Source organism: Euleptes europaea, chromosome 4, assembly GCF_029931775.1.
Source record: "Euleptes europaea isolate rEulEur1 chromosome 4, rEulEur1.hap1, whole genome shotgun sequence".
NCBI classification, from domain to species: Eukaryota; Metazoa; Chordata; class Lepidosauria; order Squamata; family Sphaerodactylidae; genus Euleptes; species Euleptes europaea.
This window is the reverse complement of record NC_079315.1, coordinates 115020541-115034699: the sequence shown is the minus strand read 5'-3', so window position 1 is coordinate 115034699 and position 14159 is coordinate 115020541. Positions and strand designations below refer to the sequence as shown.

Here is a 14159-nt window from a genome sequence, read left to right as displayed (position 1 = left end):
CAGATCCACAGCTTCCCGTCTGCCTTTGCCAAGAACGCAGCCGTTTTAGAGAAATATATGTAAATCCTTGCACTGGAAAAGTTCCACGGGAATCTTATGCTGCTGGCAGCATTAGTTGTTGTAGCAACGAGAATGGCTCTCAGGAGGGGAGTCAAAAGTTTAATGCAGCAGAAAGAGGAGGGGAGCAGAGGCATTTTCTGTCTCTGCAAGAATCCAGGCTCTTGAGCTTTGTGCTTATTAGGCAGCGGCTACCAGGAATGTTCTTGGGGTCTTGGGCTCTAATCCAAATTTGGTGTACTAGAGAGTCATGTGCAATAGTATCCTCCAGGTACTAGCTGGAGATCGCCTGCTATTACAACTGATCTCAAGTCGATAGAGATCCGTTCAGCTGGAGAAAATGGCCACTTTGGCCATTGGACTCCATGGCATTGAAGTCCTTCCCCTTCCCAAACCCTGCCCTCCTCAGGCTCTGCCCCAAAAACATCCCACCGGTGTAGAGGGGGGACCTGGCGACCCTATTTGCACCTTAAGATCCAGTTAGCTGGTCAGCATGGGGCCTATACCTGAGACTTTCAGCCCACCAGATATGAACCCAGAGCTAAAAGCCCTCCCTTTGATATTCTGCTTTCTTTTTGACTATTTCCTGTACTTGCCATGGGGGAAAACACTGTGGACGTGAGAGACACTATACAATACACAGGCAGGAAACAGAGGCGGAAGAATATTTATAACTTCCCTGCCCCCAAATAACTAAACGGTGCAATTCTAAACTGAGCTGCATCCTTTGAAATCTGTTGAAGCCAACGGGCTTAGAAGAGAGTAACTCTGTTTAGGATGGCACTTTAAAAGATGCGCCAGCCCTGCCAGAAGAATAAATGGGATGACAAGGTAAGCAAGATTTTAGAAAGAGGAAAGGAAATGACAGAAGGGCGACGAGATCATACCTTCATGAATAAGCTAATTGATGCCCATAGGAGAGAAAACTGGGAAGGATTGAATGGACCAGCTCTCGGTGGCTGGACCATTCCAGAAGTAGCCACTGTCAGGTTCCAGCCCCTGGACATGCGATGCAGCACAGGATGTTAGATGAAGGTGAGTGATTCTGGGATTGTACCATGTCAGAATTTGGGGGAGGAGTTGCATTTTTAAATAGAATATATTTTCTTGCTTTTACAAAACTAGGACATCAGAACTGGCGTTTGCGTAGCCCTTTCCCATACGTGCTAATTTACTACAGCGAGATCATTTTTAAATGTAGGGAAAGGTCAAAAAATTACTCTCCCTCTAGAGATGCCAACTCCAGAGTGGGAAAAGGGTTGCCAGGTCCCTCTTCACCCCCAGAATGAGGTTTTTGGGGTGGAGCCTGAGGAGGGCGGGGTTTGGGGAGGGGAGGGTCCTCAATGTCGTAGAGTCCAATTGCCAAAGCGGCCATTTTCTCCAGGGGAACTGATGTATATCGGCTGGAGATCAGTTGTAATAGCAGGAGATCTCCAGCTAGTACCTGGAGGTTGGCAATCCTAAGTGGGAAATTCCTGGCGATTTGGAGGGGGAGTCTTGGGAGAGTTGGCTTTGGGGAGGGGAAAGACCTCAGTGGGGTATAACATCGTCCATCCTCCTAAGGCAGCCATTTTCTCTGGGGGAACTGATGCCTGTTATGTGCAGATCACTTGTAATTCCAGGAGTTCTCCAGGCCCTACCTGGAGGTTGGCAACCGGACATCCCCAACTTGTAGTCTCTAGTGATGTGTGTGTGTAAAGCTCAGTATTATTCATTCATTCCAGCAGCTGACTCCCTTCCCACTGTTGCCGCGTATGTTGTCTACTGTGTACTAGATGGGATAAATAAATGGACCAGGGTGAGGCCCACAAGACTCATAGGAGGAATCCCATCTTTTCCCCCCATTGCAGCTCCAGGCCCCACCACCCAACGGTAACAGCAACGGTGCCTAGAGGAGCTCCTGGTAGGGTTCCCAACCTCCAGGGACTAGCTGGAGATCTCCTGCTATTACCACTGTTTTCCAGATGGCTGCTTTGGCAATTGGACTCTATGGCGTGGAAGCCCCTCCCCTCCCCAATCCCTGTCTTCCTCAGGCTCCACCCCAAAAAATCCCCACTGGTGGTGAAGAGGGAGCTGGCAACCCTACCTGGTGTCGTCTGCCACAGCAGCCGGGGCCAGTGTACTCCACCAGGGTGGCCGGGATTATAACCTTTCCTGGCATTCTCCATCGTCGTGGTCAAGCTCAGAGCCTCTCTTGCCATCTGCCACCGCTGCAGCCAGGATACAGAGCCGCTCCCTGCATCCACCACCACGGCAACCGGGCCCGGGGCAGCTACTGGTCTCCTCCACTGTGGCGGCCAGGGCTAGAGTGGATCCCTGAGGTGTCGGCTGCCGGTTTAACTGGTAAGTGCATTGTCTGAGCATGCAAAGCCACTTTTTAAAATCAGGGGGAATTTAAACCCCCAATCCATATATTTTTTTAACTTTTCAGATTTTTCTGCAAACTTGGGTATGGGTATTCGGCTTATTTCGGTTTTCCTGAAAAAATTGGGTCCATTTAACCCGAACCCGAAATTTACCGGGGGGGGGGGGATAAATCTACAGTTCTAGTATAGAGTGTTCCCTCACTTTGAAGAGCTTCCATGGTAACTTAGGGTTAGCCAGCGTTAGGGTTGCCAGCTCTGTGTTAGGAAATACCTGGAGATTTTTGGGGTGGAACCTGGGGAAGGCGGTGTTTGTGGATAGAAAGAACCTCAGCGGGGTATAATGCCATAGAGTCCACCTTCCAGGTGGCACCTGGAGGTTGGCAACCCTAGCCAGCATGCTGTAGTGGTTATAGTGTTGGACAAGGATCTGGAAAACTAGGGTTGCCAGGTAGTGCCTGGCAATTGGTGGGAGGGTTGCGGGTACGGAAATAGGAGTCATGATGTGCTCAGCGTCACTACATCACTTCTGGGAAAAATTTGGAAATGATGTAGGGTAGCTCTAGGAATCACCGGAAACTCTATGGAACCTCAGAGTTTCTGGCAATTCCCAGAGCTACCCCATGTCACTTCCAGGCTTCCCCAGAAGTGACGTAGTGGTGCAGAGCATGCCAATGGGGTTTTAAAAAAAATTCCCGCTGCCACTCAGAGCAGTAGCAGGCAACAGCATCTGAGGTTGGGGGCTCCCCTGCCCCCGCCAGGAGGATGGTAAGCCTGTAGAAGCCCCAGGTTCGAATCCCCGCTCTCCCACAGAAGCTTCCCGGGTGACCTTTAGACCAGTCACATATTCTCGGCCAAGCCAACCTTACAAGAATGTTGTGAGAATTAAATGGAGGAATGTTGTAAGCCACTTTAGGTCCCCGCTTTGGGGGAAAATGGGGTTTATATGAAGGAAATAAATAAATAAGCCAGGTAGTCCTGAATCAGTATGTTCAGAACTCTGGATAGGCATGACTATCTCATTATTTGGAAGAAGAGTTGGTTTTTATATGCCGATTTTCTTTACCTTTTGAGGAGGAGGAGAAGAAGAAGAAGAAGAGTTCGTTTTTATATGCCGACTTTCTCTACCACTTAAGGAAGAATCAAACCAGTTTACAATCTCCTTCCTTTCCTCTCCCCACAGCAGACACCTTGTGAGGTAAGTGAGTGAGCTTGAAGAGAACAGTGACTTGCCCAAGGTGACCCTGCTGGCTTCATGTGGAGGAGTGGAGAAAGCAACCCAATTCACCAGATTAGCCTCCGCTGCTCATGTGGAGTGAGGAATCAAACCCAGTTCTCCAGATTAGAGTCCGCCGCTCTTAACCACTACACAATGCTGACCCTCTTTTTGCCAGTGGAATTTGCCAATGTCTGCAATGAAACACAACAACTGGTTTAAAAGCAACTTTATTAGGACTTTAGAACCAGCCCATGGTCTGGCAAAGTTAAAATGGCCCCATAGCACACACTGGATTTTTTTTTAACCAGAAAAAGGGTCTGATTTTTTTTAAGTAAGTATTTTAAAAAGTATCTATTTTCTTCTTATACAAAATGTTAAACCAAAAGGTTTTTCTTATTAAAAACTGTGAAATCTAGAGCATTTTATTAAAAACATTTTTTTAAATAAAACACACTTCTGAACTGTATCCATAGCTAAGAGGTATGCAAAGGGAAGCATATCAAGTATGAGGATACCTTGGGGTAAGTCAAGAATAATTTATAAAAACTGTTTCCTTTTAAAAAAGAGGCTTTGAAGAAAATTAATATTTTTGATAGAAAAGCTGCTGCTTCTTCTTTTAAAGATGAAATGACCCCAGTTCTATGTTATAAGCTTGTTGAAAGAAATGGATAGTTTTGTATTGTAACCTTAGTGGTAAATTTTGAAATTCATTCTGGAGAAGAAATGGAATAGAAATCTAGACTAGAGACTCCAGAGCAAAAATCCCATTGCCAGACCAGCTGATGAGGAAAATAAGACGATAGTTTCTATAAGTTCTGACAGTCCTGAATAAAATATATTATAGGCCTTTTACACACTGGTTATTTCCATGGCGATCACCTTCTGACTACTTCGGGGCTTCGTTTTAATTATGCACGTCTTTCCCAAACTTTAGAGGTCACTTCGCTCTCTCCCCACGTTTTCCCTGCGTTTTCAACGGCGTCCAGAAAACTCGGGTCAAATGCGGGGAGAGAGCGAAGTGACTTCTAAAGGTTGGAAAAGACGTGTATAATGAAAACGAAGCCCTGAAATAGTCAGCGGGGAGTGATTGCCGCCAAAACAACCTGTGCATAAAAGGCCATAGAGTTACACTTATGCTTTAGAGATCCTTCACCCTACATTCAAGTCAGACTGATCCAGTGCCTTTCTCAATATTTTTTTTTAATCTCTTGTAAAAGACAGTCAGTTTCCATTCCTTATCCTTGTTTGGTATTCATGCCCTTTTCTCGACCATCTTGTTCTCCTTTGTCTCAAGGTCCTATGTGTTCAACGTGTTTTACTTACAGTTACACATAATGGTATTCACAGAATGTGTGGTTAAGAGAAAACCGTATAGATAAGGAAGCTCCGGGATACCAACGAGCAGGATACTTGAATGGTGGGGAAATACTTGACACTGATGGGCTGCCATATTCTGTTGTAATCTGATGAGGCTCTACGGTATGAATTCTATTGGTTATATGGAAATGGACTTGATGATGTAAAATTGTCTATATACGTTTGGTTCAAGCAAAGAACGGTGTCAGCATCTTGAACTTTCTTAGGAATAGATGCTTTCCTTGATCATGATCAACAAATAAGGGAAAGAGTTTCTACTCTAGTTATTAGTAGTGATTTGGACCCTTTCTGTGAACCCAGCTAAAATCTGTAATTTCCCCGTCGCAGGCTTAAACACTGCAGAAAAGTGTATATTTAAAATTGCAACTATTTGTTATTAGTTCCGTGGGAATATCTCCCGCCACATCAACCCGTCCCCTCTGTTCTCATCCAGCCACTTCCCACAGGGGAAGTTCGTGGTCACACCGGTAGCTGAGTTTGTGATCTCGACCCGTTCCACCAGCCACCCGGAGGATATGCCAGTATTGTCATGCTCTATCCGAACTTTTCTCAGCTCCCCGAGTTCAAGGATTTCAAGGTAAAACCGGTTATCTTTCCCTCGCTCAAAGAGATTGTGGTTTTTCTGCTTCAGGGCCCGCTTGCCCGAGTCCCCGTTCGCTCCAAAGATGTTGATGAAGACGTTGGCGTCTGTACCGGCTCCCTTCTCAAACCCCGTCACCACAATGACCTCGTATTTGACTGGCACCAGACTCCGAGCTTTGCTGGCAAAGCTCTCGATCACCTTGGCACACTCGAAGACTTTGTAGTCGCCCCTCTTGCTGCGGAGTGGGATTTTTGCGTTGCACTTGAAGAAATACCTGCCGGAGCAAAAGAACAGAGCCTTGAACTGGGAAGGATTAATGGTTAATATTTAGGACACAAATTTTTCTTAGGAGCACAAATTTTCTTGTTGGGGTGGTACAGATGTGCACCAGGACCAAAACTGGGATTCAGAATTGGGAACTGTAGTCCTTTGGATACAGAATTTAATGAATGCTGAATGATTCAAATATTTGGATTTCCATTAAGACCAATAGTAACCAGTCATTTCCTATTAAGGAAACCCACTGTGTAAAAGGTTTCCCTCAGCCCATCCCCCTTTCCTGGGGCTCGTGCTATACCCAGAGAACAGTGTGACATAAGGTTGCCATTTGCCCATAGAGACTGGGGAGATTCCTAGATTGTAACCCAGAAGTGATGTCAAGGCCAGTGAACCATGCACCCCTATCTGGAAGTGATGTTACTTCTGGGATTCCCTCAATCTTTATGGTGAAGACCAACCGGAGATTGGAAGAATTCTGAGAAGGGCATGAAGGAAGTGACTTGCCCCTCCGACTACACGCTTCCCATGAGCTGCCCTAAAAACCACCAGCATTTCTTGGGTGAGGGTGGCAACCCTAGTGAAACACCAGAGTGCCACTGGATATGGCACGATGCAGCAAAGGACAGCTGGTGGTGGAGATGGGCAAATACCCTGGTCAGGTAGACTGGAGCAGAAGATAGATGGTGGTAAAAGGACAGGCTGGTATCCCAACTGCATTCCCAGGGAACCTCAGGAAAGCTCAACAGTTGGAGGATGACCTTAGAATCATAGAATCATGGAATCATAGACTTGGAAGGGACCACCAGGGTCATTTAGTCCAACCCCCTGCACAATGCAGGAAATTCCAAACTACCTCCCCCCCCACACCCCCAGTGACCCCTACTCCATGCCCAGAAGATGGCCAAGTTGCCTTCCCTCTCATCATCTGCCTAAGGTCACAGAATCAGCATTGCTGACAGATGGCCATCTAGCCTCTGCTTAAAGACCTCCAAGGAAGGAGAGCCCACCACCTCCCAAGGAAGCCTGTTCCACTGAGGAACTGCTCTTAACTGTTAGAAAATTCTTCCTAATGTCTAGACGGAAACTCTTTTGATTTAATTGGTTCTGGTCCAACTTTCTGGGGCAACAGAAAACAACTTGGCACCCTCCTCCATATGACAGCCCTTCAAGTACTTGAAGATGGTTATCATATCCCCTCTTCTTCTCCTCTTCAGGCTAAACATACACAGCTCCTTCAATCTTTCCTCATAGGACTTGGTCTCCAGACCCCTCACCATCTTTGTTGCCCTCCTCTGGACCTTATGGACAACCATTGTTTCCACCAGCCCAGGAGGATCCAGGCATGAGCAGTGTGGATGGACAATGTCCCTTGCTTGGGAGAACACCCATTCACCAGGAACACAGCTTAGCCAGCAGGACATCATTCCCACCACCACCAGAGGCAGACCTCCCCCAAACAGACCATGTCTTGGCCCAGTATTCAGTGGGTCAAACTCTTTTGGCTTGCAGAGGGTGCAGGTGGTGTTCCTGCAACCCCTGCTCAGGCGTCAGCCTCCTCCACCTTGCCAACAGTTCACTCCCATCAAGCAAGAACCGCTGAGAACAATATCTGCTGCAGCAGACAACAATCAGAAACAAAATTGAAAATTTATCTCTCAAACACACACACGTGTGCGCGCACAGACAGCGCCTGCAGACAAAGTCTATAAATCCATTAGCTGAAACTAATCTAAAGCTATCTATCTAATCTTATCCGTATGCCCAACATGCCTAAAATTGGCCTAATATAAATATTAAATTTCCTAGTACTCTACAACCTAATTTATCTATGAATCTACTCATCCAAAATCTTATTCTTAAATATTAAGTAAATATATACACACACTAAAGGACAGAGTGGAGATCTGCTAAAGGATGAAGCAGGAAAGGGAAGACTGTTTTCGCGTGCAGGGTATTAACCAACTATCCAGGGACAGAAGTGGGACTCTAAAGCAGCTCTGCCTGCCTTTCAGTTGGAAAAGAACTAAAGTGTAAGGGTACAAACCAGGACATTTAGGGGTATGCGAAAAACAACAACTGAAAAATGGCGGGAAAAGGCATTGGAAATAAGAAGCAATGATACTAATTACAAACATTTTGGCAATATGAGGGATACAGTTTATGGAAACGGACTGCCCAAAGGGTAAAGGTAGTCCCCTGACCAAGCACCAAGTCATTACTGACCCATGGGGTGATGTCACATCCTGACATTTACTAGGCAGACTATGTTTACGGGGTGGTTTGCCATTGCCTTCCCCAGTTATCTACACTTTCCCCCCAGCCAGCGTGGTGTAGTGGTTAAGAGCGGTGGTTTGGAGCGGTGGACTCTGATCTGGACAACCGAGTTTGATTCCCCACTCCTCCACATGAGCAACGGAGGCTAATCTGGTGAACTGGATTTGTTTCCCCACTCCTACACACAAAGCCAGCTGGGTGTCCTTGGGCTAGTCACAGTTCTGAACACTCTCAGCCTCACCTACCTCACAGGGTGTCTGTTGTGGGGAGGGGAAGGGAAGGCGATTGTAAGCCGGTTTGATTCTTACTTAAGTGGTAGAGAAAGCCGACATATATAAACCAATTCTTCTCCTCCTCCTCCTCAAACCAGAATAAATAATGTTAGCCAGCGTGGTGTAGTGGTTAAGAGCAGTGGTTTGGAGAGGTGGACTCTGATCTGGAGAACCGGCTTCGATTCCCCACTCCTCCACATGAGCAGCGGAGGCTAATCTGGTGAACCGGGTTGGTTTCCCCACTCCTACACATAAGGTTAGCTGGGTGACCTTGGGCTTGCTGCAGGCTTTGACATGTTGGAACATATGAACTGTTATGTTAGTATTATACATAGACAGAATTTCCTTATTGTAGAATCCTAATTCTCATAAAAAAGCTTGTCTTCCCTTAGCTTCTAGACAAGCCTGGGGAAAAGACTCTTTATTCCAGTCAAGAAATAAGTTCACTTTCAGAGATGTTGTTTCTGCTGACTCTATAATTAAACACTGTAAAAGGCCTTGAGAATGGAATGTGCCAAATAGTTTGTTATCAGAGGAAATACTTTTTAGTTGCTACCTTTTTAGCAACTTTAAAGCAACTCTCTGTCAGCTTCTAGTGACTTCCAAGGAATATGTTTCACTTTTTTTTCTCGAGCAGCCCACTCGGCTTTCTCCAGGAATCAGTGAGATTCCAAATATTCGGAATTATTCCGAACACTCAGAATGATAAAAATTGGATTCGGAAATATTCAAAATATTTTGATGATCGCCTTCTTTGATGAATTCTGAATATTTCTGAATTGTGCAAAAACACTATTTGCTTAGCAGCCTGATAACCAGGGCTAGCCTGATCTCGTCACATCTCGGAAGATAAGCAGGGCTGGCCATTGTTAGTACTTGGATGGGAGATAGAGTTGCCAACCTCCAGGTACTAGCTGGAGATCTCCTGCTATTACAACTGATCTCCAGTCGATAGAGATCAGTTCCCCTGGAGAAAAAGGCCGCTTTGGCAATTGGATTCTATGGCATTGAAGCCCCTCCCCTCCCCAAACCCTGCCCGCTTCAGGCTCTGCCCCAAAAACCTCCCACCAGTGGCAAAGAAGGGCCTGGCAACCCTAATGGGAAACCACCAAGGAAGTCCAGGGTTGCTATTCAGAGCAAGGCAAATGGCAAACCATCTCTGTTTGTCCCTTGTCTTGAAAACCCCCATGGCCCTGGGGTCACCATGAGTCAGTTGCGACTTGCACACAATTATTATTAATATTACTTTGCTTGGCAACTTGAGTCTAGATTGTAACTCATCGTTGCTTGCTCTCACTCTCCTTTAGTACAGAGGTGGCTGACCTTTTTGGTACAAGCCAAGTCCACAGTCTGAGATCCTGGATCCAATTCTGGTGTGTACAACGGATATGTTTCACATTACCTCCTAATGGATGCTTTCAAGCAGGGATGCCAGGGACTGAACCTGGGACCTTCTCAACAAAAAGCAGGTGTTCTACCACTGAGCCACATCCCTTTCTCAACCTCTGCCATATCCAGGACCCTGGGCCCTCTCCCAAAATGGCCACATGAAGCTGCCTTATACTTAATCAGGCCTGCAGTCCATCAAAGTCACTATTGTCTGCTCAGACTGACAGCGGCTCTCCAGTGTCTCAGGCAGAGGTCTTTCACATCACCTACTTGCCTGGTCCCTTTAACTGGAGATGCCGGGGATCGAACCTGGGACCTTCTGCATGCCACAAACACCCATTGCCTGCCTAAGCCACTTGGAGCATTCAGACTGTAAGATGTGCTCTATACCTGCTCTGCCACTCATATATTTCTTCATCGAGAGCCACTTACTGGTTGCAAAGTTCAGTCTCTGTGATGATAATCTCTTTGACGTGCCAGTAGACCTCTGTTTTGGTGCTCGATTTTGATTTCTTTCCATCTCTTGGGCAGTGACCAACGCAGATGGCTGCAACGTCGCCAACGTTCTTTGAAGGAAACTGGAATTCATCTTTGGCTCCTCTGCAGGGACAACACCCCCCCCCACCAAGAAAACAGTTTTAAGCATAGAATCATAGAGTTGGAAGGGACCACCAGGGTCATCCAGTCCAACCCCCTGCACAATGCAGGAAATTCCAAACTACCTACCCCCACACACATCCCCAGTGACCCCTACTCCATGCCCAGAAGATGGCCAAGGTGCCCTCCCTCTCATCATCTACTTAAGGTCACAGAATCAGCATTGCTGACAGATGGCCATCTAGCCTCTGCTTTCAAACATCCAGGGAAGGAGAGCTTACCACCTCCCGAGGAAGCCTGTTCCACTGAGGAACCGCTCTAACTGTTGGAAAATTCCTCCTAATTTCTAGACGGAAACTCTTTTGATTTAATTTCAACCCGTTGGTTCTGGTCCGACCTTCTGGGGCAACAGAAAACAACTTGGCACCATCCTCTATATGACAGCCCTTCAACTACTTGAAGATGGTTATCATATCACCCCTCAGTCTTCTCCTCTTCAGGCTAAATATTCCCACTCCTAGCTCCTTCAACCTTTCCTCATAGGACTTGGTCTCCAGACCCCTCACCATCTTTGTTGCCCTCCTCTGGACACATTCCAGCTTGTCTACATCCTTCTTAAATTGTGATGCCAAAAACTGAACACAAATCTCTAGGTGAGGTCTAACTAGAGCAGAGTAAAGCGATACCAATATGGCACTGGCCTGCAATCACTAGTGACATGAAGATATGAATTAATATTTATGCGGTTGTAAAATGTGGTCCAAAATAATCATTTAGCTTGCAAATTATTTAGCACAAAAAGCAAATAGATATTGGTTCTTGTAGGTTATCCGGGCTGTGTAACCGTGGTCTTGGAATTTTCTTTCCTGACGTTTCGCCAGCAACTGCGAAACGTCAGGAAAGAAAATACCAAGACCACGGTTACACAGCCCGGATAACCTACAAGAACCAATGAACTCTGACCGTGAAAGCCTTCGACAGCAAATAGATAGATTATTAGATGGACTAGATTTTTTTTGCCATAGCTTACTTCCCACGACACAGTGAATTTCATTATGCTGGTGTGGCAACTGCTGTCAAAGCAATGTTTTTTTAAAAAGCTGCACAGCCAATCAAATCTCCAATGGCCAATCAGAAGCTCTGCTGGGAAAAAGCCCCACCTGCCCACCCCCACTTTCTAAAAAGACTTGGGGCACCAGGAAGGGTGTCCATGGGCACCATGGCATCCATGGGGACCATGTTGGGTACCCTGCAACAGGATTTTCAAAGCAAGAGGGCAACAGAGGTAGTTTGCCATAACCTACCTCTGCATAACAACCCTGAACTTCCTTGGTAGTCTCCCATCCAAGTATTAACCAGGGCTGACCCTGCTTAGCTTCTGAGGTAGGTAGGTAGGTAGGTAGACAGACAGACAGACAGACAGACAGACAGACAGACAGACAGATAGATAGATAGACGGATGGACGGACGGACGGACGGAGACGATGAGATGTTAGATAGATAGATAGATAGATAGATAGATAGATAGATAGATAGATAGATAGATAGATAGACAGACAGACAGACAGACAGACAGACAGACGGATAGACAGACAGACGGATAGATGGATGGATGGATGGATGGATGGACGGACGGACGGACGGACGGGCGGGCGGACGGACGGACAGACAGACAGACAGACAGACAGACAGACGGATAAATATTCTTCAGTCCAAAATCCAACAAGAGTTATCCTGTTCTGCAAATGAAACTAATTTGCCTTATTCCAGATGTAGCTAAAAGAATTACCTATTTCCACATAATATTTCCTCTTTTATTTGCTTTTTAAAATGTATACATCCAATTCCTGCTAATCATATCTTTAGGCAAGCCAAAACCATTCAAAGCCCATTCCCATATCTGTAGCTGAATAATTTTAGCAGCCTACCGTAATGGTCGGCCATAGTTAGTACTTGGATAGGAGACCACCAAGGAAGTCCAGGGTCGCTGCACAGAAGCAGGCAGTGGCAAATAATGCATAGTTAAATTGAGAAACTCCCTGCCCCAGGATGTGGTGATGGCTGCCAACTTGGAAGGCTTTAAGAGGGGAGTGGACATGTTCATGGAAGATAGGGCTATCCATGGCTACTACTCAAAATGGCTACTAGTCATGATGCATACCTAGTCTCTTCAGTATCAGAGGAGCATGCCTACTATATTAGGTGCTGTGGAACACAGGCAAGATAATGCTGCTGCAATCATCTTGTTTGTGGGCTTCCTGGAGACACCAGGTTGGCCACTGGGACTGCTGGACTTGATGGGCCTTAGTCTGATCCAGCATGGCCTTTCTTATGTTCTTAAACCACCTCTGAACATCTCTTGCCTTGAAAACCCTACGGGTTCCTCATAAATAAGTTGACTTGACAGCCCTTTCCACCACCACCTTAGTAGGAATATGTCAGGATTATTGAGATAAATGTAGGTGTTGCCCTTTGACCGTACAGGGAAGAGACTCTGTACCAACCTTAAAAATCTCCTTTTCTTGGTTGAGTTCTCCAACAGGAACTCTTTGGAACGGCCCTTCTTGCCCTCCAGAATAATCCAGATGCTGTCCTTGGTTTCTGCATCCTCCAGATCACTAGTAATTGTCAAGACTTCATATGCTTGAAAGGCAAAAGAGGACATACATTGAATAGTAAGAGACGATGAGATGTTATCTATTTTACACCCTTTTTACGCCGGTTACCCTCCAGCTGTTTGAAGCCGCTTTGAACCACAAAAACGATCATATGATTTTTTTTACAAAAATTAAGATCAAAGCATAACAAAAAACTTACAAAAATAACAAACAGCAAAAATGGGAATCTAATATTAGATCCCAAAGCTAGGAAAAAGGGGCAAGTTTTCAAGCTTTTGTAAAGGAAAACAAGAAGGAGTGAACAATTTACTACTCATTTAGTATTTTATTATTTATTTTTCATTTTGTTTGCTATTTATTTATTACATTTTTATTCCCTACCCTCCCTCTAAAGAACTGAGGGTAGTGTACATCCTTCTCTCACCCTGCCGTTTAGAAGAAGAAAGTTGTTTTTTATATGCCGACTTTCTCTACCACTTAGGGTTAGAATCAAACCGGCTTAAATTCACCTTTCCTTCCCCTCCCCACAACAGACACCCTGTGATGTAGGTGGGGCTGAGAGAGCTGTGACTAGTCCAGCAGGCTGCATGTGGAGGAGTGGGGAAACCAACCCGGTTCGACAGATTAGCGTCCGCCGCTCATGCGAAGGAGTGGGGAATCAAACCCGCTTCTCCAGATTAGAATCCACCGCTCCAAACCACCACTCTTAACCACTACACCATGCAGGTGGGATGGGGGTTTGGGGAGGGAGGGACTTCAATGCCATAGAGTCCAATGGCCAAAACAGCCATTTTCTCCAGGTGGACTGATCTCTGTCTCTTGGAGATCAGTTGTAATAGCAGGAGATCTGCAGCTGGTACCTGCAGGTTGGCAACCCTATGCCCCATTCCCCCCCAGTAGCCGGGAGGGCTGGCAACCCCAGTCAAGCTGTGCCATCAGACGTACTGGTGCGCTCCTTCAGTTCCAGGATGTCATTGTTGGCGCAAGCCAGCTCTCGGATGGTCTGCCCGTCATCTTCGTCCTTTGCCAGCCAGCGGTCACACTGGAAACGGAACGACTTGTCCATGAGGGAGTCTTCGACCTCGATGTATTCCAGATGCCAGCCGGGCCCGAATCCTGGGGGTGGGTGGG

At 46.3% G+C, this 14159-nt stretch overlaps 1 protein-coding gene across 1 annotated transcript in view; it reads right to left on the bottom strand.

Moving 5' to 3' along the window:
• Positions 1-5392: 5392 nt before the first annotated feature.
• The window catches only part of LOXHD1 (lipoxygenase homology PLAT domains 1), a 170337-nt gene continuing 161570 nt past the window's right edge, over positions 5393-14159 (bottom strand). The window contains exons 39-42 of the mRNA XM_056849078.1: positions 13974-14144; positions 12915-13053; positions 10246-10413; positions 5393-5873 (exon numbers count right to left, since the gene is read on the bottom strand). Coding sequence (XP_056705056.1) covers positions 5393-5873; positions 10246-10413; positions 12915-13053; positions 13974-14144 — 959 coding nt within the window. The remainder of the gene's footprint in view (positions 5874-10245; positions 10414-12914; positions 13054-13973; positions 14145-14159) is intronic.